Raw genomic sequence first — 26,354 nt, 5'->3', positions numbered from 1 at the left:
GATCGCCTTCAGTTAGCAGCAGTAGCGAAGGAATCACTCGGGTTCAGTTAACAGCAAGGGATCGATTGGGGTTCGGTAATGTAGCTAGTGCAATCGCTCGGGTTCAGTTAGAGCCCAACGCCTCGCTCGGGTTCAGTTACAGCGCAGCGCCTCGCACACACGCGCATACGTGTACGAGAGAAACGCGCAAACCTCCGTGCATCGCTCGGCCCCGACCACCCACCGTAACCGGGAACTCCCCGATATTTTCCTCGCCCTCGCTTCTACCACGGTTTTTTCCGTCATGGACGGCCCAAAGAATGTCATGCAGCTGCGTCTCCGGCCCGCCCAGGACGAAAAGCCCATTTTTTGTCATGATTTTTTGTCATAGAAGTAGGAGCCCACCACATCTATGATGATACCGGGTTTTGTCATAATTATCGTCATAGAAGTGTCATAAGAATGACAGGAAAAAAATCCGTTCGGCCCAAAATGTCACGGATGTGTCTTTTTTTGTAGTGTTGGTGGCAGTGCTGACATATATTGTCTCTTCCAATATTACTTCTACGCCATGAGGGATTATTTGGTTGCTTTAATGCATATGGTTACCTTGGCGACGGTGAAAATCGAATTTGGCTACTAATCGAAGGATCTAGAGTTGATCTTGAGCACGTTCAAGTTTTTTGTCCTGGTGCTTGCTTCAGCGGAGATCGTCTTTCTGTCTAGGAGATGGTTTCAGTAGTGATTGGTTTTCTATCCCACAGTGCTGGCCGATTACTCGTCGAGGTCCGTGTAGTCCTGCTCTTCGTCCACTATGCTCCATGTGAGTTAGGGTTTGGACGTACGCTTGTTTGGCTTGTCTTGCCGCTCTGAACCGGGGCTGTCCGGGAATCATGGAACTCATAAGTTGGAATTTGTCATGGCATGCTCTCGGCCACTGTCGTGGAATTGTCACGGCAGATGTCCTAGTAGAAGGACTTTGTTGTGGAGCCATCACAACTAGGTTAGCTTAAAGGGGTTAAACGGGACAAAGGACACAAGGAGTTTATACTGGTTCGGCCCCTTGCGGTGAAGGTAAAGGCCTAATCCAGTTTGAGGTGGTATTGCTTATGTTTCGATTACCAGGGAGCGAGTACGCTTGACCTAGCTTTCGATCTCATGATGTCATGGCGGGTTTCCGTAATCCCAGGAGATGACGTCATAGCGGGTTACAATATCTCGCAATAACAAATGAAGGATTTTTTCTAAGTATTGAAGATTGATATGAACAAGTTCAAATCAACCTGGGGCCTAATGTTGGAGATATAATTATTGGATATGACCCGCTTAGGAGGGGCCGGGTTATACCAATGGTGGTTTATCAAGATAAAGCCCATGAAGATATTAAAGGTGGCGATTCATGAAGCAGACTTGCTAAGGACCCGAAGCCCAAAGGCGAATTAAGGCCCATAAATATAAACCGCCATATATGTATGACTTGTATTGTAAGGAAAGTCTAATTAGTCACCGAGCCGGACACGTTGTTTATGAGCCGGCCGGGACTCCGTGAGCCGCGAGGCGTCAACCTGTGTATATAAAGGGACGACCCGGCGGCGGCTTAGGGTAAGAAAGAACAAATCGAAAGCTAGGTCAAGCGTATTCGCTCCCTGGTAATCGAAACATAACCAATACCACCTCAAACTGGATTAGTCATTTACCTTCACCGCAAGCGGCCGAACCAGTATAAACTCCTTGTGTCCTTTGTCCCGTTTAACCCCTTTAAGCTACCTAGTTGCGATGGATCCACGACTAAGTCATTCTACTAGGACATCTGCCGTGACAATTCCCGACAGCCACGACAATACATGGGCTCTTGGAGCTCCAAGGGCATGTGGGAGCAAGTGTGATCTTCATGTTTGAGTCGTACTTGAATAAAGAGAAGACAAACGATTTTCATCGCAAGTGTGTCGGGTCATCAGGTGCGGGGTCCCTACGCAGGTGAGTGTGTGGGCTCCCTACGCGCCCGTGCTCCAGCGTGGCGGCGGCTAAGACAACTCTGTCATGATGTCCGGCGCATTCGTTGCAGCCGAGCGTCACGACAGTGCTCTCATCATCCAATGCCCACCGAGACTCAAGCAATGTGGCGGCGGCCACTCGATTGATGTACTCACAAGCGAGACATAGGCATGACTCTTGAAGGCCTCGCGCCTCCAAGGCAGCTTCCCGGGCCTCAATCTCCACCATCTTGGCATTCTCACGAGCCTGCGGCCAGCGAACCAAAGCATAGACCCGCGTGGCAACCTCTCTTCACGCGTGCTCCTCGTCCGGTGCCTTGATGTTCGCCTCTCTCTCTCGACGACGTTGCTGTTGCGGGTGGCGAGGCGTCGACTTCGGTGCTGGCCCCCGCACTCGCATGGGCACAGAACAAAATATTCAAATTTGAATGGCAGAATTCAAATATGCAATTCCGGTAGTGGCACGGACCGACTATTCCCTATACGATTCCTTGGTTCCCCGCACAATGAACTTTCTAATCTCGGTGAAATGGTTTTAGTGCTGATTGCAGCGTGATACTCCTGCACTATGCTCTCCCTCGTGGGGGCTATGCCCTCTAATAGCCTCATCAAGCTCATATTACGATGATCCAACCCCCACCGTGCGAATAATCAATGTTACAGTCCATGTTACCCCATGGCTAGCTTTACCCCTACTCCATTCTGATTTTTTATTTATTCACGATTCTGATACTATGAACAAGGACGCCGTAGCGGCTCCGGCCGGGATCTGACCAATCAATCATCAGCGCGGAGGAACCATCATCGCACAAGTGATTAGCAGCAGACACTATCCGTAGTTCCTCCCAGAATGGAATGGAATGGGTGAGTCACAAACTCACGTGTAGCAGGCATCAATACGATTCCACCACCTCTTGCACAGTAGTTCCAGCAGTCCAGAAAATACACTTGCCGTGGTACAGGGTCGCCATTACACCGCCAAGATTCCACGCCAACGGCTCCCGATCGACGACCGGCCACTTGGGTTGGGACAGTAGTCACAGTGCAGCACCGTATCTCGAAGTATTCAAGACGACGGATACATGTGTGGCCACTGAATACGCAAGTACTACTCCTCTTGGACTATTCAGGACGACCCGTGGGTACATGGATGCACAACAGTGGTGAGTGAGTAGCCGCTGGCGGTAAAGTTACATAGGTCACGAGCACGCGGCGACGGAAACGCATTTTTCACCTCGGCGCCGCGACGAGGATCGAAAAGTGAGTGTACAGTGCTACTACTGTGCTAGGCTATCAGTAGTAGGCTGGAGTAGCACTGTGGCTCTGGCATTCGAAGGCCTTTCTTTCTGAAAGGTGCAATCGGGGGACGCAGAGGCAACAGCGCCGTTGGTGGTAGGTGTAGGTACGGCCGCGGGGAGGAAGAAAAGAAAGGAAAAGAAAAGAAAAGGCTGCCCGGGCCGTGGGGTAAAGCCGGTCGGGCGCCTGCCCGATCCGCTGGCGTTCTGCATGTGCTGGAGCAGCGACAACCGAGACAAAAAAAAAAGGCCATGGCCGCTGGCCGCTCCTCTCCAGCCCCTCCACTCTCCGGCGCAGTGCAGTGCAGTGCGGCCCCCGCCAAGATCCAGGACACCGCATGAAAGGCTGGCGCACAGGGATAAACAAACAAGGAGCAAACAATTCTAGCAGGTGACGGACGGATCTCATCGCCTCATCATCGGCAGCGTCCCGCTGACACCAACGCTATTGTAATCATCTCGATCCGGCCGTTCTTATCAAAATATTGCGGCGTGGCCACGCATCCGATCGATCCGTTTTCCGTTCTGCCAGACGAAACGAAACGGCCGCAGAAAAGGCAGTTCACAAAAGCCAAGGGCCAGCTGCGCTTTACAGTCTGCACACGAGTTACTAGTACAAAAGCTGGTGAAAAAACACCGGGGGAAGCAAGCAAAGGCGTTTGCTCTGCTTGCACAATCAAGCCGGCGTAAACGCCTCATTAACGCGCGGGGTTAACCGAAAGCTTGACCATGGATCCACCTCGAGAAAAGAGACCGTTTGCGTGGGGCCGGCCGCCGCCCAGCTATCTATGACAGGCGGGCCACCCCTGATACAGGTGTCACGGGGCCCCCCCTGACGCGCGGGCCCTGGCGGAACGAGTACCGGCCGGCGCGAGCCGGGCCAGAAGGAAAACGTCATGCGCGCGACGGTTTTTTGGCCACTGGGGCATGGCACGCGCGGGGGAGCACGGCTGCGGGGCGCTGGCCCCACCCGTCATGCGCCGCCTCCTCTCAGTCCTCTCCTCCCCATAAGAGGCGACAGGGGACGGCGCGTTTCAGCTGGCACTGGGGGCGCGCGACGCCGTGACCGTGACCACGACGGCGACTCGCCAGAGGGAGCAGAAGAGATCGGGACGAGGAGGGGCAGCGAAACGGCTCGCCGCCGTACGCTCCGCCGACGGGCCCCGCCACCAACGGCCAGCCCTGCCTGCTCCCCCGCGCGCCGTGGTCCCGCCGCACCGCGCTAGGTCCCACCGGCGGGAATCAATTCTCTTCTCGGCGGAACGGTGAGCCGATAAAAGCGGCGGCGCCTTTCCTTTCCTCCGACGGGTGAGCTGAGGTGAGCATAGTAAAAGAGGAATAGTAGTAGTTCGGGGAGGTGGGCTACTTCACCACCCCTTGCCACTTCTTCTCCCCCCCTTTCCATTTCTTCCACTCCTTTCCGCCCTCCCACAATGCCTCTGCCTCCCCCGGTCTCCGGTTGATCTGACCCGTCGCGCCACCCACGACGGGTGGCTTCAGAGGAAGGTGGGCAGGCAGGCAGGGCGGGGCTTTCGGCGGTTGCTTGCCTTTGAGGTGAAAGCTCGCGCGCCTCTTTCTCTCCCTCGCCCGATGTGAAAGTCGGATCTCCTGTTTTCTTTTCGGGCGCCGCGCCCCACGGCCGTGCTGCCTGGTTGCTTCTTCTTCCTTGTCGCGCTCTTCTTCTCTGGTCAAGTTTGAGGTGCGGCAGAGTAGATTTTTGGCGGAGGAGTTGGGCGAGGGTTTATGTGGGGGATTAAATTCGGTCCGTTTCGGTTGGTGTCTGATCCCTCCGGTCTTTATTTTCGCTGCCCGATTGATGGAGTGTTGAAGGGTAACGCGCGGAAGTAAGTAGGGTATCTCTGCGTCCAAGAGATGCCTTTCTTGCCATATTTTCTTATTTATGATGCACGATTATGTCCTGGGTAGCTAATCGTATCAAATCTCCGCCCGCCGTTTACTTCTAGTATGTTTTTTCCTAATTGATTCGATTAAAGATTTTGGCAAGCTTAGAATTGTGTAGGTGGTCAGCTTACAAACCTCACAGCGTAGCTGATTTTCTGTCAGTATGCTTTATTTTCGGTGTCAAAACCTGCTTCATTTCTTTCAGGTTTTTACGCCGCTTGCTTCATTAGAGAACGACAGTATCATAACCTTTTGATCTCTAAATATTTTGGTGGAACAACTGTTCTTGTGCCCGATCCACATATGCTATGATTTATACTGTAAACCTTGGATTTTTCTGGCCTTTCTTTCACCTTCTAACGTTTCTTTAGATGATTTCCACCCCTTCTATCAGTTGTGTTCTGAAGCTTTGATCTGTACTTTTAAGGTGAAGAAGAAGGTGCAGAAAGGGTACACCAATTATGGCAAAGAAAGGGAAGTGGTTTAGTGCTGTCAGGAGAGTGTTCAGCTCCTCTGATCCGGAGGGGAAAGAAGCTAAGGTATAAAAATACTGTACTTTTACATCTACACATTTGACTTAAATTTTGCATTTGCCCTCATTTTCAGTAGCTTGCCATTTCAACCATTTTGACATTTGGCACCTGTAGACTGAGAAGGCAGACAAGCCTAAATCCCGGAGGAAATGGCCATTTGGCAAGTCAAAGCGCTTTGATCCGCCCACCTCGACAGTGTCAGACATCACTCCAGTAGCTCCATCGCCGCTGCCGCTGCCGTTGCCGCCTACGCAGCCTCCTCAGCCACAGTCCGAGGAGATAAAAGATGTCAAGCCAGTCGAAACGGAGAGTGAACAAAACAAGCATGCCTACTCTGTTGCGCTTGCCTCTGCTGTCGCTGCGGAAGCCGCTGCCGTCGCTGCCCAGGCCGCTGCTGAGGTTGTCCGCCTCACAGCAGTCCCCGCAGCCACATCAAGGCCACCTGTTTGCTCACAGGAAGAACTCGCCGCTGTCAAGATTCAGACCGCCTTCAGGGGTTATCTGGTAATGAATCCACACTTGCGGGATGTTTATTGCTTGCTGTTGTTATCTATCTATATTAATGTCTGTCCTTGGTAGCAATACAATAGAAACCATATGCTGCGATTGGTTTTGGGTCACTGTCTTCAGTTTTTACTGGCATGCGTAAGATGTCAGCCTGGTACGAATTAATACCCTTTAAGATACCTGATTTGGTTGGTAGAGAGAGTTGTTGTCTAATCCATCATTATCATGTCGTTGGTCCAATTTGGAATACAGCCAAGATTGTGCTTTGCTGGTCATTTTCAATCATACTTTCATTTGATGATTTTGATGTTCTTACGCATAAGAACGTGAATGATGATATGACAGCTGAATAAAAAATAATTCAGAATAGCGCGAACCATTATTAGGGTAGAACTCTTAAACTGTACTTCTTGGGATGAAGAGTCGTATATATGTTATGTTTTTGTGTGGCATCGAGTGCTAATTCTTCTTTATTGCATAGTATAAATTGATTAGTTACTCAATTTGGAAAATATTTGTGTAGGCAAGGAGAGCACTGCGTGCACTGAGAGGACTTGTTAGGCTGAAGTCGCTAGTTGATGGAAATGCTGTTAAACGCCAAACTGCCCACACCTTGCATTGCACACAAACAATGGCCAGAGTTCAAACCCAAATCTACTCTAGAAGGGTGAAGATGGAGGAGGAAAAACAGGCTCTTCAAAGGCAGCTCCAGTTGAAGCACCAAAGGGAACTTGAGAAAATGAAGGTGAGCACCCTTTTTGAATTGCAAAGCTCTTCATCTTTTACACAACCATGAGACACCCCCTGCGGAGCACAGCGCTCGAACGCGGGTGGCGGGATAGGCGCACACCCACATGCGCACCTCTAGCCAACTGGTTGATGGACAGTTCTCCGCTCTATTTACAGAAAAAGGAGTTATTAATGATAAACAGTATTAACGTACCACTCACATTGAAGAAAGAGTAAAAAAACATACATGTTCTCCACTAATACGACTAAACTTTTGTTATACATATTGAGTACAGTCCAACTTTCTTGGCAGATTGATGAAGACTGGGATCATAGCCATCAATCCAAAGAACAGATCGAGGCCAGCTTAATGATGAAACAGGAAGCTGCACTAAGACGAGAAAGAGCACTTGCATATGCATTTTCTCATCAGGCAAGCTGACTTTGGTTTCCCCTGATGTCTTGTACTTCTGTTGTGTGCTCCTTGCTTTTACCTACTGTAATTGTATTGTTCCGCTCAGCATATGTAGTAGTATTTCTCATTATATTGCCAATTCCATGTTTTTTTATCTCATGCAGTGGAAGAATTCTGGTCGAACTGTAACACCAACATTCACAGACCAAGGAAATCCTAATTGGGGCTGGAGCTGGATGGAACGCTGGATGTCAGCAAGGCCTTGGGAGAACCGAGTGGTGTCAAACAAGGATAAAGACGGTGCTCTGACTAAGAATCCCAGCACTAACGCTGCTCGAACTTTTGTGCCCCGTGCTCTCTCAATCCAGAGGCCTGCAACACCAAGCAAGTCGAGCCGTCCACCAAGCCGGCAATCACCATCAACCCCCCCATCAAAGAACCCCTCTGTTGCAGGTAAATTCAGACCTTCAAGCCCAAGAGATAGCTGGTTATACAGGGAGGATGACTTGAGGAGCATCACAAGCATACGCTCTGAGCGCCCAAGGAGGCTGAGCACAGGTGGAGGCTCGATCCAGGACGATTCGAGCCTAACAAGCACCCCAGCTCTCCCCAGCTACATGCAGTCCACAAAGTCTGCAAGAGCGAAATCTCGGTACCACATGGTATTCGCCGACAAGTTTGAGGTCCCTGATAGAGCATCTCTGGTCCACTCATCGATAAAGAAGCGCCTATCCTTCCCAGCTGCAGAGAAACCAAATGTCACACCCGCAGATAAGCTGAAGGAAAGAGCGAGGCGCCATTCGGATCCTCCGAAGGTGGATCCTGCCTCCCTGAAGGATGTCAATGTTGCCTGATATGATCAATGAACGTCAGGCGCTGCCACCTATGATTGCTAGATCGCCATCTTTTCTGTTTTTGTATTCTCTAGTTTAGATTGCTTTCTCTCAAAGGTTGAACCCTCCGTGAAACTGTATGATCTGTCCGGGTTGATTTGAGACGATTCTAACTGTTTGCAGACAGAGGTTTTTCTCTGTGGATTGTGGTGTGTGATGCTGCAGAGAAGGAAATGTGAAGCGGTAAAAAAAAGTGAGAGATGATTGGTGTGTGCGTGACTTTCAGTGTACATTATGAGTTTTCTTCGAGAGTATATGTACATTATTGATTTGGATTACTACTATTATTAACCACAATGTAAGACATGCGGAATTACTGAATGTTGAGATATGCATGTGTTCTTGGTTTGTATGTTATGGCAACTGAATCACTGATTCAGAATGGTGCCGATTGGGGTCCTGAGTTTATGTACTTGGTACATAGAGCAGTTGAAGTTTTCCTCAGTTGGCTTGCACTTGCTATAAAACCTGTATTATTCTTCGCTACTACAATTGGCATTTGGGCTACTGATTCTTTTAATTTTTGCAACATTGTGGTTTTTGGTTTTTGAAACGGCTGAGAAGAAACGACCTGGATTCAGTTACCAAATCAGGTTGCAACAGGATTACGAAGCGTGATTGCTAACCATATATAGGCTGTAGCTTGTGCTGGGCTGAAAAGGAACGTTTTATTTTTCTATCATCAAATTCGCTTTGCATTTGCATCAGCAGCCGCTGCATTTAGGCAATGCCTCTTGCATGATGCTTGACTTGTACTCCAGCACTTTATCTGGTGGTACTCCCTAAGCACCTGCCGTAACGTTTCTTCAAAGGTACCACTACCAACTCCAGCATTTTTATATGGTGGTACCACTACCAACATCAAAACGCCCCTCCCTACTTGCTGTTGGTATGACTTGGTTGCGGTATGATTCCAAAAAAACACGGCTCTGAAGATCTACCAATGCATCTTGCATTTTTAAATCGCCTCACATCCTTCTGTTGTGGTTGTGCAGTTGGTTTTTGATATCGTAGGCTGTACTGTGAACGATTCATAATTTCTTCCCATCTAGGCCGATATCTTCAGGGGCTTCCGTTACTTGAATACTTATTTTTGCGGGTACCGTTACTTGAATACTTGATGAGAGATCTTTGTGGCTTGTTTGGAATTCAGGATTATGAAAACTTGGCATGACAATTTGTTGTCCTCTGAAAATCCTTTGGTGCGAACTTAATTTTTTTCTCCTTTGGTGCAATCCTGTGAACCAGGAGATAGGAAAAAGGATTAATTTTTTTCCTCGGAACTGCAATCCTCTAACTCCGCCTATGTTGTCTCAACATAGCCGGTCTCAATCCCGGGTAAAGGAGGAGGGTTGTGATAGGCTTGGCGAGCCAACATAAAAACTCGGCCACTCTTATGAAGATGAAACCCAAGTATGGCTAACCAAGCTTTTCAACCTCATATTTCGGGCAAACAAGATGCCATAAGAATGGAGAAAGAGTATATTAGTAGCAATCTTCAAGAACAAGGGGGATGTTCAGAGTTGTACTAATTACCATGGAATTAAGTTGATCAACCATACAATTAAGCTATGGGAGAGAGTCATTGAGCACCACTTAAGAAGAATGACAAGCGTGACCAAAAATCAGTTTGGTTTCATGCCTGGGAGGTCGACCATGGAAGCCATTTTCTTGGTACGACAACTTATGGAGAGATACTGGGAGCAAAAGAAGGACTTGCGTATGTGGATCATAATATGTGGCATAAAGCACCATGTTCAAGTAGGGGATTACAGCGGGGTGCGGGAGAGTGGACCGCGTAAAAGAGATGAGGATGGTGATGAAGATGGTGATGTTGATGAAGACGATCACCGCGGCAATGGTTCCCCCGATGGCACTCCGGCGCCACCAAGAGAGAGGGGGAGAGGTTCTCCCCGTTGTGCTTCCTCCTCCATGGCCTCCCCCTAGATGGGGAGAGGTTCTCCCTCTGGTCCTTGGCCTCCATGGCGATGATGGCCCCCTCCGGGATCCTCCTCCATGGCCTCCGGTGATGATGGCCCCCTCCGGCAGCGTGCCAGAGAGGGCCTAGATTGATTTTTCGTGGCTACAGAGGCTTGCGGCGGCGGAACTCCCGATCTAGGTTTCGTTCGGGAGTTTTTGGGATTTATAGGAGTGTTTGGCGTTGGAGACAAGTCAAGGGGACCCACGAGGCGACGACAAGGACGGAGGGCGCGCCCTGGGGGGCGCCCCCCACCCTTATGGTGGCCCCGGGACTCCCCTCTGGTATCTTTTTGCTCCAGTATTTTTTATATTTTCCAAAAATATTCTCCGTAAATTTTCAGCCCGTTCCGAGAACTTTTATTTCTGCACAAAAACACCACCACGGTAGTTGTGCTGAAAACAGCGTCAGTCCGGGTTAGTTCTAATCAAATCATGCCAAAATCATATAAAATTGTTGTAAACATGGCATGAATACTTCATAAATTATAGATACGTTGGAGATGTATCAGTCGACTACATGACACTTCACCATATTTGGGCCTAAGGGAATGCACTGTGGAGTAGTTATTAGATGATGAGTTGCTAGAGTGACAGAAGCTTAAACCCTAGTTTATGCGCTATATCGTAAGGGACAGATTTGGATCCAAAAGTTTAATGCTATGGTTAGATTTTATCTTAATACTTTTCTCGTAGTTGCGGATGCTTGCATGGGGTTAATCATAAGTAGGAGCCTTGTTCAAGTAAGAACAACACCTAAGCACCGGTCCGCCCACATATCAAATTGTCAAAGTAGCGAACACAAATCGAACCAACATGATGAAAGTGACTAGATGAATTCCCGTGTACCCTCAAGAACGCTTTGCTTATTATAAGAGACCATTTTGGTGTGTCTTTTGCCACAAAAGGATTGGGCTACCTTGCTGCATATTATTTACCATTACCATTACTTGCTCGTTACAAATTATCTTGCTATCAAACTACTCTACTTATAATTTCAGTGCTTGCAGAGAATACCTTGTTGAAAACCACTTGTCATTTTTTTTCTGCTCCTCATTGGGTTCAACACTCTTACTTGTCGAAAGGACTACGATTGATCCCCTATACTTGTGGGTCATCATGGCCACACGAGGAAGGATCGAGTCTGGAATGATGATATACGAGATAGAGCTGGGGTAACACCAATTGAAGAGATGCTTGTCCAACATCGTCTGAGATGGTTTGGGCATATTCAACGCAGGCCTCCAGAAACTCTAGTGCATAGCGGACGGCTAAAGAGTGCGGAGAATGTCAAGAGAGGGCGGGGTAGACCGAATACCTGAAGGATTGGAGTATCACCAAAGAACTAGCTATGGACAGGGGTGCGTGGAAGCATGCTATCCCTGTGCCAGAGCCATGAGTTGGTCGCGAGATCTTATGGATGTCACCTCTAGCCTACCCCAACTTGTTTGGGACTAAAGGCTTTGTTGTTGTAACTGCAATCCTCTAAGCCCCTCCCCCCCCCCCAAATCCTCTACCCAACTTGTCTGAGATGGAGAAACTTATTCCATCTTCAAGGAGCCGTCGCCGTCTCGTCTTCCTGAGCAGGACAAAAACCATAACAAAACGTGAAGAAACAACTGAAAATAGAGCCCTCCCGCCAACAAGGGCCGAGATCCACCACGCCGCTATGGCCCTTAGGCCACCGAAGACAAGGCGGACCGGCGGCGGCTCCGGTGGGAAGCAGAGGGATTTTGTCATTCTGTCTAACGTGAAACTAATGAGTATTGGAAACAAACTATAACGCTTACTCCTGTGACGCCCCCAATTTGACCGTACACTAATCATACATGCAAAATTGTACGATCAAGATCAAAGACTCATGGGAAGATATCACAACACAACTCTAGACACAAATTAAAATAATACAAGTTTGCCTTAATATTACAGGCCAGGGGCCTCGAGGGCTCAAATACATCAGCTCGAACATAAAATGAGTCAGCGGAAGCAACAATATCTGAGTATAGACATAAGTTAAACAAGTTTGCCTTAAGAAGGCTAGCACAAATGTAGCAACGATCGAAAAGGCGAGGCCTCCTGCTTGGGACCTCCTAACTACTCCTCGAAGTCGAACTCCATGTAGAATCATCCTCGGGATCCTCTGGCTCCTGGACTCCATCATATGATCGCAATAACCGGGAAAGGGGGAAAAGAAGTAGCAAAGCAACCGTGAGTACTCATCCAAAGTACTCGCAAGCAAGGAACTACACTACATATGCATGGGTATCTGTGAAGGAAATATGCCCTAGAGGCAATAATAAAGTTGTTATTTATATTTCCTTATATCATGATAAATGTTTATTATTCATGCTAGAATTGTATTAACCGGAAACTTAGTACATGTGTGAATACATAGACAAACAGAGTGTCACTAGTATGCCTCTACTTGACTAGCTCGTTGAATCAAAGATGGTTAAGTTTCCTAGCCATAGACATGAGTTGTCATTTCATTAACGGGATCACACCATTAGAGAATGATGTGATTGACTTGACCCATTCCGTTAGCTTAGCACTTGATCGTTTAGTATGTTGCTATTGCTTTCTTCATGACTTATACATGTTCCTATGACTATGAGATTATGCAACTCCCGAATACCGGAGGAACACTTTGTGTGCTATCAAACGTCACAACGTAACTTTGTGTGCTACCAAACAACACATACTTAACAAAAAATCATTGTGGTTTTGATGCGTAGGTAAGAACGGTTCTTGCTCAGCCCGTAGCAGCCATGTAAAACTTGCAACAACAAAGTAGAGGACGTCTAACTTGTTTTTGCAGGGCATGTTGTGATGTGATATGGTCAAGACATGATGCTAAATTTTATTGTATGAGATGATCATGTTTTGTAACAGCGTTATCGGCAACTGGCAGGAGCCATATGGTTGTCGCTTTATTGTATGAAATGCAATCGCCATGTAATTGCTTTACTTTATCACTAAGCGGTAGCGATAGTCGTAGAAGCAATAGTTGGCGAGACGACAACGATGCTACGATGGAGATCAAGGTGTCGCGCCGGTGACGATGGTGATCATGACGGTGCTTTGGAGATGGAGATCAAAGGCACAAGATGATGATGGCCATATCATATCACTTATATTGATTGCAAGTGATGTTTATCCTTTATGCATCTTATTTTGCTTAGTTCGGTAGTAGCATTATAAGATGATCTCTCACTAAATTTCAAGGTACAAGTGTTCTCCCTGAGTATGCACCGTTGCGAAAGATCGTGGTGCCGAGACACCACATGATGATCGGGTGTGATAAGCTCTACATTCACATACAACGGGTGCAAGCCAGTTTTGCACACGCAGAATACTCGGGTTAAACTTGATGAGCCTAGCATATGCAGATATGGCATCAGAACACTGGAGACCGAAAGGTCGAGCATGAATCATATAGAAGATATGATCAACATAGTGATGTTCACCATTGAAAACTACTCCGTCTCACGTGATGATCGGACATGGTTTAGTTGATATGGATCACGTGATCACTTAGATGATTAGAGGGATGTCTATCTAAGTGGGAGTTCTTAAGTAATATGATTAATTGAACTTTAATTTATCATGAACTTAGTCCTGGTAGTATTAGCATATCTATGTTGTAGATCAATAGCTCGTGTTTAGCTCCCCTATTTTATTTTTGATATGTTCCCAGAGAAAACTAAGTTGAAAGATGTTAGTAGCAATGATGCGGATTGGATCCGTGATCTGAGGATTATCCTCATTGCTGCACAGAAGAATTATGTCCTTGATGCACCGCTAGGTGACAGACCGATTGCAGGAGAAGATGCAAATGTTATGAACGTTTGGCAAGCTCGATATGATGACTACTTGATAGTTTAGTGCACCATGCTTTATGGCTTAGAATCGGGGCTTCAAAGACGTTTTTGAAATGCCACGGAGCATATGAGATGTTCCAAGAGTTGAAATTAGTATTTTAGACTCATGCCCATGTCGAAAGGTATGAGACCTTTGACAAGTACTTTGCCTACAAAATGGAGGAGAATAGCTCAGCTAGTGAGCATGTGCTCAGAATGTCTGAGTACTACAATCACTTGAATCAAGTGGGAGTTAATCTTCCAGATAAGATAGTGATTGAGAGAGTTCTCTAGTCACTATCACCAAGTTACTAGAACTTCGTGATGAACTATAATATGCAAGGGATAACGGAAATGATTCCCAAGCTCTTCGTGATGCTGAAATCAACGAAGGTAGAAATCAAGAAAAGCATCAAGTGTTGATGGTTGACAAGACCACTAGTTTCAATAAAAAGGGCAAAGGGAAGAAGGGGAACTTCAAAAAGAACGGCAAGCAAGTTGCTGCTCAAGTGAAGAAGCCCAAGTCCGGACCTAAGCCTGAGACTAAGTGCTTCTACTGCAAAGGGACTGGTCACTGGAAGCGGAACTGCCCCAAGTATTTGGCGGATAAGAAGGATGGCAAAGTGAACAAAGGTATATTTGATATAATTCTTATTGATGTGTACTTTACTAGTGTTTATAGCAACCCCTCAGTATTTGATACTAGTTCAATTGCTAAGATTAGTAACTCGAAATAGGAGTTGCAGAATGAACAGAGACTAGTTAAGGGTGAAGTGACGATGTGTGTTGGAAGTGGTTCCAAGATTGATATGATCATCGCACACTCCCTATACTTTCGGGATTAGTGTTGAACCTAAATAAATGTTATTTGGTGTTTGCGTTAAGCATGAATATGATTTGATCATGTTTATTGCAATACAGTTATTCATTTAAAGTCAGAGAATAATTGTTGTTCTGTTTACATGAATAAAACCTTCAATGGTCATACACCCAAGGTGAATGGTTTATTGAATCTCGATCGTAGTGATAGACATATTCATAATATTGAAGCCAAAAGATGCAAAGTTAATAATGATAGTGCAACTTATTTGTGCACTGCCGTTTAGGTCATATTGGTGTAAAGCGCATGAAGAAAATCCATGCTGATGGGCTTTTGGAATCACTTGATTATGAATCAGTTGATGCTTGCGAACCATGCCTCATGGGCAAGATGACTAAGACTCCATTCTCTGGAACAATGGAGCGAGCAACTGACTTATTGGAAATAGTACATACTGATGTATGCAATCCGATGAGTGTTGAGGCTCGCGGTGGGTATCGTTATTTTCTGACCTTCACAAATGATTTGAGCATATATGGGTATATCTACTTGATGAAACATAAGTCTAAAACATTTGAAAAGTTCATATAATTTCTGAGTGAAGTGGAAAATCATCGTAACAAGAAAATAAAGTTTCTACGATCTGATCGTGGAGGAGAATATTTGAGTTACGAGTTTGGTCTTCATTTGAAACAATGCGGAATAGCTTCGCAACTCACGCCACCTGGAACACCATAGCGTAATGGTGTGTCCGAACATCGTAACCGTACTTTATTAGATATGGTGCAATCTATGATGTCTCTTACCGATTTACCACTATCGTTTCGGGGTTATGCATTAGAGACAACTGCATTCACGTTAAATAGGGCACCATCTAAATCCGTTGAGACGACACCATATGAACTGTGGTTTGGCAAGAAACCAAAATTGTCGTTTCTTAAAGTTTGGGGTTGCGATGCTTATGTGAAAAAGTTTTATCGTGATAAGCTCAAACCCAAATCGAAGAAATGTGTCTTCATAGGATACCCAAAGGAGACATTTGGGTACACCTTCTATCACAGATCCGAAGGCAAGACATTCGTTGCTAAGAATGGATCCTTTATAGAGAAGGAGTTTCTCTCGAAAGAAGTGAGTGGGAGGAAAGTAGAACTTGATGAGGTAACTGTACCTGCTCCCTTATTGGAAAGTAGTTCATCACAGAAATCTGTTCCTGTGACTCCTACACCAATTAGTGAGGAAGCTAATGATGATGATCATGTAACTTCAGATCAAGTTACTACCGAACCTCGTAGGTCAACCAGAGTGAGATCCGCACCAGAGTGGTACGGTAATCCTGTTCTGGAGGTCATGTTACTTGACCATGATGAACCTACAAACTATGAGGAAGCGATGATGAGCCCAAATTCCGTGAAATGGCTTGAGGCCATGAAATCTGAGATGGGATTCATGTATGAGAACAAATTGTGGACTTTGGTTGACTTGCCCGATAATCGGCAAGCCATAGAAAATAAATGGATCTTCAAGAAGAAGACAGACGCTGATAGTAGTGTTACTATCTACAAAGCTAGACTTGTCGAAAAAGGTTTTGACAAAGTTCAAGGTGTTGACTACGATGAGATTTTCTCACTCGTAGTGATGCTTAAGTCTGTCCAAATCATGTTAGCAAATTGCCACATTTTATGAAATCTGGCAAATGGATGTCAAAACTACATTCCTTAATGGATTCTTAAAGAAGAGTTGTATATGATGCAACAAGAAGGTTTTGTCGATCCTAAAGGCGCTAAAAAAATGTGCAAGCTCCAGCGATCCATCTATGGACTGGTGCAAGCATCTCGGAGTTGGAATATACGCTTTGATGAGTTGATCAAAGCATATAGTTTTATACAGACTTGCGGTGAAGCCTGTATTTACAAGAAAGTGAGTGGGAGCACTACATCATTTCTGATAAATATATGTGAATGACATATTGTTCATCGGAAATAATGTAGAATTTTCTGGAAAGCATAAAGGAGTTTTTGAAAGGAGTTTTTCAAAAAAAAAAGACCTCGGTGAAGCTGCTTACATATTGAGCATCAAGATCTATAGAGATAGATCAAGACGCTTGATAAGTTTTTTCAATGAGTACATACCTTGACAAGATTTTGAAGTAGTTCAAAATGGAACAATCAAAGAAAGAGTTCTTGCCTGTGTTACAAGGTGTGAAATTGAGTAAGACTCAAAGCCCGACCACGGCAGAAGATAGAAAGAGAATGAAAGTCATTCCCTATGCCTCAGCCGTAGGTTCTATAAAGTATGCCATGCTGTGTACCAGATCTATTGTATACCCTACACTGAGTTTGGCAAGGGAGTACAATAGTGATCTAGAAGTAGATCACTAGACAGCGGTCAAAATTATCCTTAGTGGAATAAAGATATGTTTCTCGATTATGGAGGTGACAAAAGGTTCATAGTAAAGGGTTACGTCGATGCAAGTTTTGACACTGATCCAGATGACTCTAAGTCTCAATCTGGACACATATTGAAAGTGGGAGCAATTAGCTAGAGTAGCTCCGTGCAGAGCATTGTAGACATAGAAATTTGCAAAATACATACAGATCTGAATTTGGCAGGCCTGTTGACTAAACTTCTCTCACAAGCAAAACATGATCACACCTTAGTACTCTTTGGGTGTTAATCACATGGCGATGTGAACTAGATTACTGACTCTAGTAAACCCTTTGAGTGTTGGCCACATGGCGATGTGGACTATGGATATTAATCACATGGTGATGTGAACTATTGGTATTAAATCACATGGCGTGTGAACTAGATTATTGACTCTAGTGCAAGTGGGAGACTCAAGGAAATATGCCCTAGAGGCAATAATAAAGTTGTTATTTATATTTCCTTATACCATGATAAATGTTTATTATTCATGCTAGAATTGTATTAACTGGAAACTTAGTACATGTGTGAATACATAGACAAACAGAGTGTCACTAGTATGCCTCTACTTGACTAGCTCGTTGAATCAAAGATGGTTAAGTTTCCTAGCCATAGACATGAGTTGTCATTTGATTAACGGGATCACATCATTAGAGAATGATGTGATTGACTTGACCCATTCCGTTAGCTTAGCACTTGATCGTTTAGTATGTTGCTATTGCTTTCTTCATGATTTATACATGTTCCTATGACTATGAGATTATGCAACTCCCGAATACCGGAGGAACACCTTGTGTGCTATCGAACGTAACAACGTAACTGGGTGATTATAAAGATGCTCTACAGGTGTCTCCGAAGGTGTTTGTTGGGTTGGCATAGATCAAGATTAGGATTTGTCACTCCGAGTATCGGAGAGGTATCTCTAGGCCCTCTCGGTAATGCACATCACTATAAGCCTTGCAAGCAATGTAACTAATGAGTTAGTTGCGGGATGATGCATTACAGAACGAGTAAAGAGACTTGCCGATAACGAGATTGAACTAGGTATTGAGATACCGACGATCGAATCTCGGGTAAGTAACATACCGATGACAAAGGGAACAACGTATGTTGTTATGCGGTTTGACCGATAAAGATCTTCGTAGAATATGTAGGAGCCAATATGAGCATCCAGGTTCCACTATTGGTTATTGAGAGATGAGTCTCGGTCATGTCTACATAGTTCTCGAACCCGTAGGGTCCGCACGCTTAACGTTCGGTGACGATCGGTATTATGAGTTTATGTGTTTTGATGTACCGAAGGTTGTTCGGAGTCCCGGATGAGATCAGGAACATGACGAGGAGTCTCGAAATGTTCGAGACGTAAATATCGATATATTGGAAGGCTATATTCGGACATCGGAAAGGTTCTGAGTGGTTCGGGTATTTATCGGAGTACTCAAGAGTTACGGGAATTCACCGGGGAGTATATGGGCCTTATTGGGCTTTAGGGGAGAGAGAGAGGCAGGCCATGCGCCCCCAAGGCCTAGTCCGAATTGTAATAGGGGGAGGGGCAGCGCCCCTCCTTCCTTCCTTCTCTCTTCCCCTTCCTTCTCTCCTACTCCTACTACTTGGAAGGGGGAATCCTACTCCCGGTGGGAGTAGGACTCCCCAGGGGGTGCCATAGTATGAGGGCCAGCCTCCTCCTCCCTCCATCCTTTATATACGTGGCTAGGGGGCACCCCATAGACACACAAGTTGATCATTGATCTCTTAGCCGTGTGCGGTGCCCCCTCCACCATAATCCACCCCGGTCATATTGTCGTAGTGCTTAGGCGAAGCCCTGCGCCGGTAACTTCATCATCACCATCATCACGCCGTCGTGCTGACGAAACTCTCCCTCGAAGCTCTACTGGATCGTGAGTTCGTGGGACGTCACCGAGCTGAACGTGTGCAGATCGCGGAGGTGCCGTATGTTCAGTACTAGGATCGGTCGATCGTGAAGACGTACGACTACATCAACCGCGTTGTCATAACGCTTCCACTTTCAGTCTACGAGGGTACGTGGACAACACTCTCCCCTCTCGTTGCTATGCATCACCATGATCTTGCGTGTGCGTAGGAATTTTTTTGAAATTACTACGTTCCCCAACAATCTGTGTAAAGGGGCAATATCGGTGGACTGAACTGCAGAATGCCAGAATAAGAGGGGGATAGCTAGTCCTATCGAAGACTACGCTTCTGGCAGCCTCCATCTTGCAGCATGTAGAAGAGAGTAGATGTAAGTTCACCAAGTATCATTGCATAACATAATCCTACCCGGCGATCCTCTCCTCGTCGACCTGTGAGAGAGCGATCACTGGGTTGTATCTGGCACTTGAAAGGGTGTGTTTTATTAAGTATCCAGTTCTAGTTGTCATAAGGTCAAGGTACAACTTTGGGTCGTCCTTTTACCGAGGATCACGGCTATTCGTATAGATAAGCTTCCCTGCAGGGTGCACCACATTACCCAACACGCTTGATCCCTCTGGCCGGAAACACTTTCCTGGGTCATGCCCAGCCTCGGAAGATCAACACATCGCAGCCCTACCTAGGCACAACAGAGAGGTCAGCACGCCGGTCTAAATCCTATGCACGCAGGGGTCTGGGCCCATCGCCCAATGCACACATGCACGTTGCGAACGCGGCCGGTGAGCAGACCTAGCCTCCCTTATACAAGAGCAGGCGTTCCAGTCCAACCTGGCGCGCGCCGCTCAGTCGCTGACGTCAAGAAGGCTTCGGCTGATACCACGACGTCGAGTGCCCATAACTGTTCCCGCGTAGTTGGTTAGTGCGTATAGGCCAGTGGCCAGACTCAGATCAAATACCAAGATCTCGTTAAGCGTGTTAATTGATGTAACCACGGATGCCGACCAGGACCAGGCCCACCTCTCACCTAGGTGGTCTCAACCTGCCCTGTCGCTCCGCCACAAAGTAACAGTCGGGGGCCGTCGGGAACCCAGGCCCACCACTACCGGGATGGAACCACCTGTCCTTTCAGCCCCCCACATCGGAATCACTTGCGGGTACTCTACGAGCCGACCCGACTTTAGTCACCACATGTATCATATAATATGTATGTAAGTATATACCCACCTCCCGAGTGATCACGGCCCGGTAGTATAGCATGGCAGACGGACAAGAGTGTAGGGCCACTGATGGAATACTAGCATCCTATACTAAGCATTTAGGATTGCAGGTAAGGGTAACAACTGTAGCAACAATGATAGGCTATGCAGCAGAATAGGATTAACCGAAAGCACTAACATGCTACACTACTCTAATTAAAGCAGTAGAGAGAAGGAATAGGCGATATCTGGTGATCAAGGGGGGGGGGGGTCTTGCCTGGTTGTTCTGGCAAGGAGGGGTCGTCAACACCGTAGTCGATCGGGTAGAAGCGGCGTCGGTCTCGGTGTCTAACAAGAGAAGAGGGGGAAGAAACAACAAATATAATGCAAACATATGCATGACGATGCATGACATGACAAGTAACGACGCTAGGTTTGCCCTAACGCGGTATTAGGTGATATCGACGAAGGGGGGAAACATCAGGGAAAGTATTCCCGGTGTTTTGCTTTTCGGACAAACGGACCGGAGGGGGAAAGTTGCATGTTCGCTATGCTAGGGACGTGTGGCTGCCAAACGGACTGCGTATTCAGATTCGTCTCGTCGATGAGAGCAACTTTCCTGTACAAAGTATTTTCATCCGAGTTACGGATTATTTTATATTTATTTTTAAAGTTTTAGTTCATTTTTGGAATTAACACATTTAATTTAAATAAAAACAGGTTTACTACATCAGCATGATGTCAGCAGCCAACAATGCATTTGACTGGGTCAACTGATGTGTGGTCCCGGTTGTCATAGACTACTAACTAATTAACAGTTAGTTATTTTAGTTACCAGGCTAATTAAGTTTAATTAGTCATCTAAACAAAATTAATTAACTTAATTATTTATTTAATTAATTAGTTTTCTTTTTTATCTTCTTCTTTTAACAGGGGCTGGGCCCCACGTGTTTGTGACTCATCTGGCTAATCGGGGCGGCCAACGGGCGAGGCCGTTGCGGGCGCGCGGGCGTGCGGGTTTTGCCCGAACGGCGAGCGGTGCGGGGCTAGCGGCAGGGAGGCGGCGACGAGCAGCGATGGAGGCGGGGCAGCATGACAGCAACGGCCAGAGGGAGTGGCGGGCGCCGGCGGCCGTAGCAGGAGCGGCAAGCTGCGCGGGGCTCGGGGCCGGCTGGAGCTCAACGAGAACTGGGCGAGCGAAAGGCCGCGGGCGGAGCGGGGCAAGGCGCGCCCCGGGCACGCGCGGGCGTGCAGGAAACCTTGACGGGGCACGACCACGCAGAGGCGGCGAGGTGAGGTGCTCGTGCTGGAGCAGGGCCCCGACCGTTGTTACGGCGGGCGCACGAGCAGGCGGGCGCGGATGAGGTCGGGCGCACGGTAGTGGAAGGCAGCGGAGCGAGGGCTCGAGGGACCACAGCGAGGCGCTGGGTCGAACGCGGTCGGCGCGCGGCGGACAGCGCCGGGGACAGAGAACGAGGGGGAGGAGGCCATGGCCGTGAGCGCGTGCGCATGTGAAGAGCGGCGACCGTGACGATGGGGGCGGGGAGAGAGGGAGAGGCCGGGGGCCTCACCGTGGGGCCGTAGGGCAAAGGCAGTGGGCTCGGGAGGTCCGGCGAGGCAGATCGACAACGGGGGTGAGGTGGCGGCGACGGCGAACGGCGTTGGCGTCTGTGCGTGGTTGGAGAAGAGGTTGAGGACGGGTTGTCGCGGCATCCATGGCGATGGCTGGCGTCGGGAGGAAGCAGAGGCGGCAGCAGGCCGATCGGGGAGGAGGGTTGAGGAGGCGGGTGCCAGCGACGGCGGGGCGGCGATGCACGTCGAGGCGATGGGGTCGGGGCACCGTTTCCCCTGATCCAGATCGGGGGGCAGAGGAGGTCATGGGGGGGGAGTGGACCGAGAGGGGGAAGTGGGGAAGGGATCGGGCTAGGGTTTCGGGTGTGTGTGTGTGGGGGGGGGGGTTATACAACCGAGATGGGCCGACTGGGTCGCGTGGGTGGCCAGCTGGGCCTGTTAGCCCAGTTGGTCGGGGGGTCCTCTTTGTTTTTGTTTTCGTGTGTTCCTTTTTTTGTAATGTTTTCCTTTTCTTAATTTTCTTTTACTTCTTATCTGTTTTATTTTAGTTTCAACAAAATACAAAGGTGGCGCCTAAAATAGTGTTACAATTTATGCCACTGCCACAAACAGTTTTAGCATTGAAATAAAATAGTTTTGAAATAGTTTATTATTTTAAACGCATTTGAATAACTGTTTTGCCACTGTTTATTTATTATAGTGCATTTAAACTCTTTATAAAAGTGTGGTTTCTCCACCAATATTACATATGATTTATTTGTCACTTTTAGAACATTTTAGTTTTGACATTTGAAAACTTTTATTGTTTGCTTGATTTTGAATTTGAATTCAAACCGGTTTCGAACTAACGACAGATTATCAACGGTAACCGATGTGACATGGCATCATTAGCAGGGAATTACTGTAGTCTAATTATCCGGGCGTCACAATTCTCCTCCACTACAAGAAATCTCGTCCCGAGATTTAAGAGGTAGAGTAAGGGGGAAAGATCTGGTTACGAAATTCTAACGAATCTTCTCGGTCTTGATTGCTCTTCCCGAAGTAGTTGATCCTTTTCGTTGATGCCTTTAGTTTTCTGTTTTAGGGCATCGTGACAAAGTTGTCATTCTTCCTTTAGGATCTTCATCGTACTTATGGAAAAATAAGAGGGGTATTCCGGGAGAACGGACCCTTGCAAGGTTGACTATCTGGTAGATAACATCAGGGAAGGTGGCAGAAAGTAACTCTCGAATTGAAACTTTAGAAAATATCGAGAGCAAGGTAAGAAGGTATCATGAGAAGTTTCGAGCGGGCAGGCAATCGTTCGGTGCCTGAAACAGGGCGTGAAAGGGGTTCGTACCAACGGGATAAGTATTATGTCTGATACCAGAGTAGATGATCTCTCAAAAGGTAGCTCGTGAATTACATATGAAGCCACACGTGAGGAATAACTATGGAAACAGGGGTGCATAGGAGAGTCAGCTTTTGATCCTGTGGAACTATGGGTTATGGGCCCACCATGTGGGTTAAAGTAGAAAGGGGGCTGACATCTTGCACGGTCACGATAGCAAGGCATGTCAGAGGGTAGCCTGTCAGTTATGTCGGCAACAACATCGATACCAAGGGAGAGGGACGAAGAGAACCATTTTCCTGCTCGTCGAACGAGGCGGACCAATAGGCAAAGTTCTCGTCCATCGGTGGTTACCGGAATGCTATCGACAAATGCAACATGATCTTACTGACATGGTAGTACACCAAGGTGTTTACATAAGCAGAAGAATATTACTGCTTAGATCATATGGATCACAAGGAAGGTTAAACAAATCAACGGAAAGGAAAATGTGATCATCAGATCAAACAGAACAATGGGAAGGAAAATGTGTTTGACACATATACCAGGGGTATACCCTTCCCAAGGACAAGCAGAGCATGATATCCATGGCAGGATATAAAGTAGAAAACCCTTCAGGAAAGGGGAGAGAAATTTCATGACATTACCCGTACAACGGTGTTTGGATAATTGATCAAGAAACATTTAGTATTGTGCTACAAATTTTCTTATTGTAAAATCGGAGTACCAGAGACACACTTCGAGATAGCATTGGCATGGTCTTCAAGCAAAGGTCAGCCTTTGGATACACAAAGGATCCATCAGGAACAACTTATAGAATAAGTCTTACAATTTCCTCATGGAAGAATGGCTAACCTTGCCAAAAGGAAACTATAACACTAGGTCCTCCAGCCAGGTGTGCTAGGTATGACATCACCTTACCGGGTCATATGAAGACCAATGTTATAATTCTTGGAACTATGTCCCAACCATCATATCTAACCATGATTCAGATCTGATTGGTGTCAGGATACCTCAGGCTCAGGATGTCTGAGAAGAAAAGGTGCAACACAAACATTCGGGATGACATTGTAAGATTCTCGGGTAATGAGCTACGGAAGCGAGTTCTGAAATAAGAGTTTATCATCAAACCAAGGAGGGGATGAGGAAGTAGCTGGTGAACTCAGCGTTAATTCATCGAGACTTCCAAAAGATGGATTTCCACAATTGGGTGAACAAGGAGATAACATTTGTTAGATCAAATTATATAATGATGTATGCTCGAGGAGAACATCCACGAGCAAACATTGGTTGAAAGGTGCACGAAATAAGGGCTAAGGTAGCATGATCAATGTTAGTATGGTGATTTGATAACCAATACATAAATAATGAAACTATCCTTCATTTACTTACAAGCAATAGGGTTGCTAGGAGTACAAAATCCAAGCAGCATCGTTCACTTGTTGGTATCCCAGTTAGAATCAACACGGGATCCAAGAAGGAATGGTGATGGTGAGAAGTATCACTATACCCAGAATTCTTAAGGGGTGGAGCAATTATCACAACATCCTTGACATAAAAGATGGTAATACTTCAAGGTAGAACATAATACAAACTAGATATCAAGGAAAATAAGATACAACACAAAACGTGAACAAGTTTGTGTTGGGGGGAAGGCAAGAATGTTGTCAATGATAACACGAATCATCGAGGGGGAAGGATGGTATTTCTCATCATGAATTGGATTGATATCTTGGAAAATCTCAGAATGTTGATGATGATTACGACACAAATGTCGAGAGATTACATGAAGATTGTTGGGGAACGTAGTAATTTCAAAAAAATCCTACGCACACGCAAGATCATGGTGATGCATAGCAATGAGAGGGGAGAGTGTTGTCCACGTACCCTCGTAGACCAAAAGCGGAAGCGTTATGACAACGCGGTTGATGTAGTCGTACGTCTTCACGATCGACCGATCCTAGTATCGAAAGTACGGCACCTCCGCGATCTGCACATGTTGGGCTCGGTGACATCCCACAAACTCAGGATCCAGCAGAGTGTCAAGGGAGAGCTTCGTCAGCATGACGACGTGATGACGGTGATGATGAAGCTACCGGCGCAGGGCTTCGCCTAAGCACTACGACGATATGACCGAGGTGGATTATGGTGGAGGGGGCACCGCACACGGCTAAGGGATCAATGATCAACTTGTGTGTCCATGGGGTGCCCCCCTCCCCCGTATATAAAGGAGTGGAGGAGGGGGAGAGGGCTAGCCTCCTAGGCGCGCCCAAGGGGGGAGTCCTACTCCCGGTGGGAGTAGGATTCCCCCTTCCCTAGTTGGAGTAGGAGCGGGAAGGAAGGGGGAGAAGAAGAGAAGGAAAGGGGGGCTGGCCCCCTCTCCCAATTCGGATTGGGCTTGGGGGGGCGTCCCCACCTTGGCCGCCTCCTCCTCCTTTCCACTATGGCCCATTAAGGCCCGTTGACTCCCCGGGGGGTTCCAGTAACCCCCCGGTACTCCGGTATATGCCCGAACTCTCTCGAAACCTTTCCGATGTCCAAACATAGTCATCCAATATATCGATCTTTATTTCTCGACCATTTTGAGACTCCTCGTCATGTCCGTGGTCATATTCGGGACTCCAAACTACCTTCGGTACATCAAAACACATAAACTCATAATACCGATCGTCACCGAACGTTAAGCGTGCGGACCCTACGGGTTCGAGAACTATGTAGACATGACCGAGACACGTCTCTGGTCAATAACCAATAGCGGAACCTGGATGCTCATATTGGCTCCCACATATTCTACGAAGATCTTTATCGGTTAAACCACATAACAACATACGTTGTTCCCTTTGTCATCGGTATGTTACTTGCCCGAGATTTGATCGTCGGTATCTCAATACCTAGTTCAATCTCATTACCGGCAAGTCTCTTTACTCGTTCCGTAATGCATCATCCCGCAACTAACTCATTAGTCACATTGCTTGCAAGGCTTATAGTGATGTGCATTACCGAGAGGGCCCAGAGATACCTCTCCGACAATCGGAGTT

At 46.9% G+C, this 26,354-nt stretch overlaps 1 protein-coding gene across 2 annotated transcripts; it reads left to right on the top strand.

Annotated features, from left to right (window-relative positions):
- Nucleotides 1–4,304: 4,304 nt before the first annotated feature.
- On the top strand, nucleotides 4,305–8,597 carry LOC123079650 (protein IQ-DOMAIN 3). 2 transcript variants are annotated; one of them, XM_044502448.1, is made up of 6 exons: nucleotides 4,305–4,586; nucleotides 5,598–5,709; nucleotides 5,818–6,207; nucleotides 6,734–6,955; nucleotides 7,253–7,372; nucleotides 7,519–8,597. In XM_044502448.1, exons 2-6 carry the CDS (start codon nucleotides 5,632–5,634, stop codon nucleotides 8,206–8,208), a joined length of 1,500 nt encoding a protein of 499 aa, XP_044358383.1. In that variant the 5' UTR covers nucleotides 4,305–4,586; nucleotides 5,598–5,631; the 3' UTR covers nucleotides 8,209–8,597. The 2 variants fall into 2 exon arrangements, with proteins under 2 accessions (XP_044358383.1, XP_044358382.1); XM_044502447.1 differs by lacking the exon at nucleotides 4,305–4,586 and adding an exon at nucleotides 4,873–5,112.
- Nucleotides 8,598–26,354: the final 17,757 nt, after the last annotated feature.

Source organism: Triticum aestivum, chromosome 3D (genome assembly GCF_018294505.1).
Source record: "Triticum aestivum cultivar Chinese Spring chromosome 3D, IWGSC CS RefSeq v2.1, whole genome shotgun sequence".
In the NCBI taxonomy this organism is placed as follows: domain Eukaryota; kingdom Viridiplantae; phylum Streptophyta; class Magnoliopsida; order Poales; family Poaceae; genus Triticum; species Triticum aestivum.
The sequence above is the reverse complement of the archived record's forward strand: the minus strand, read 5'-3'. Positions and strand labels throughout refer to the sequence as shown.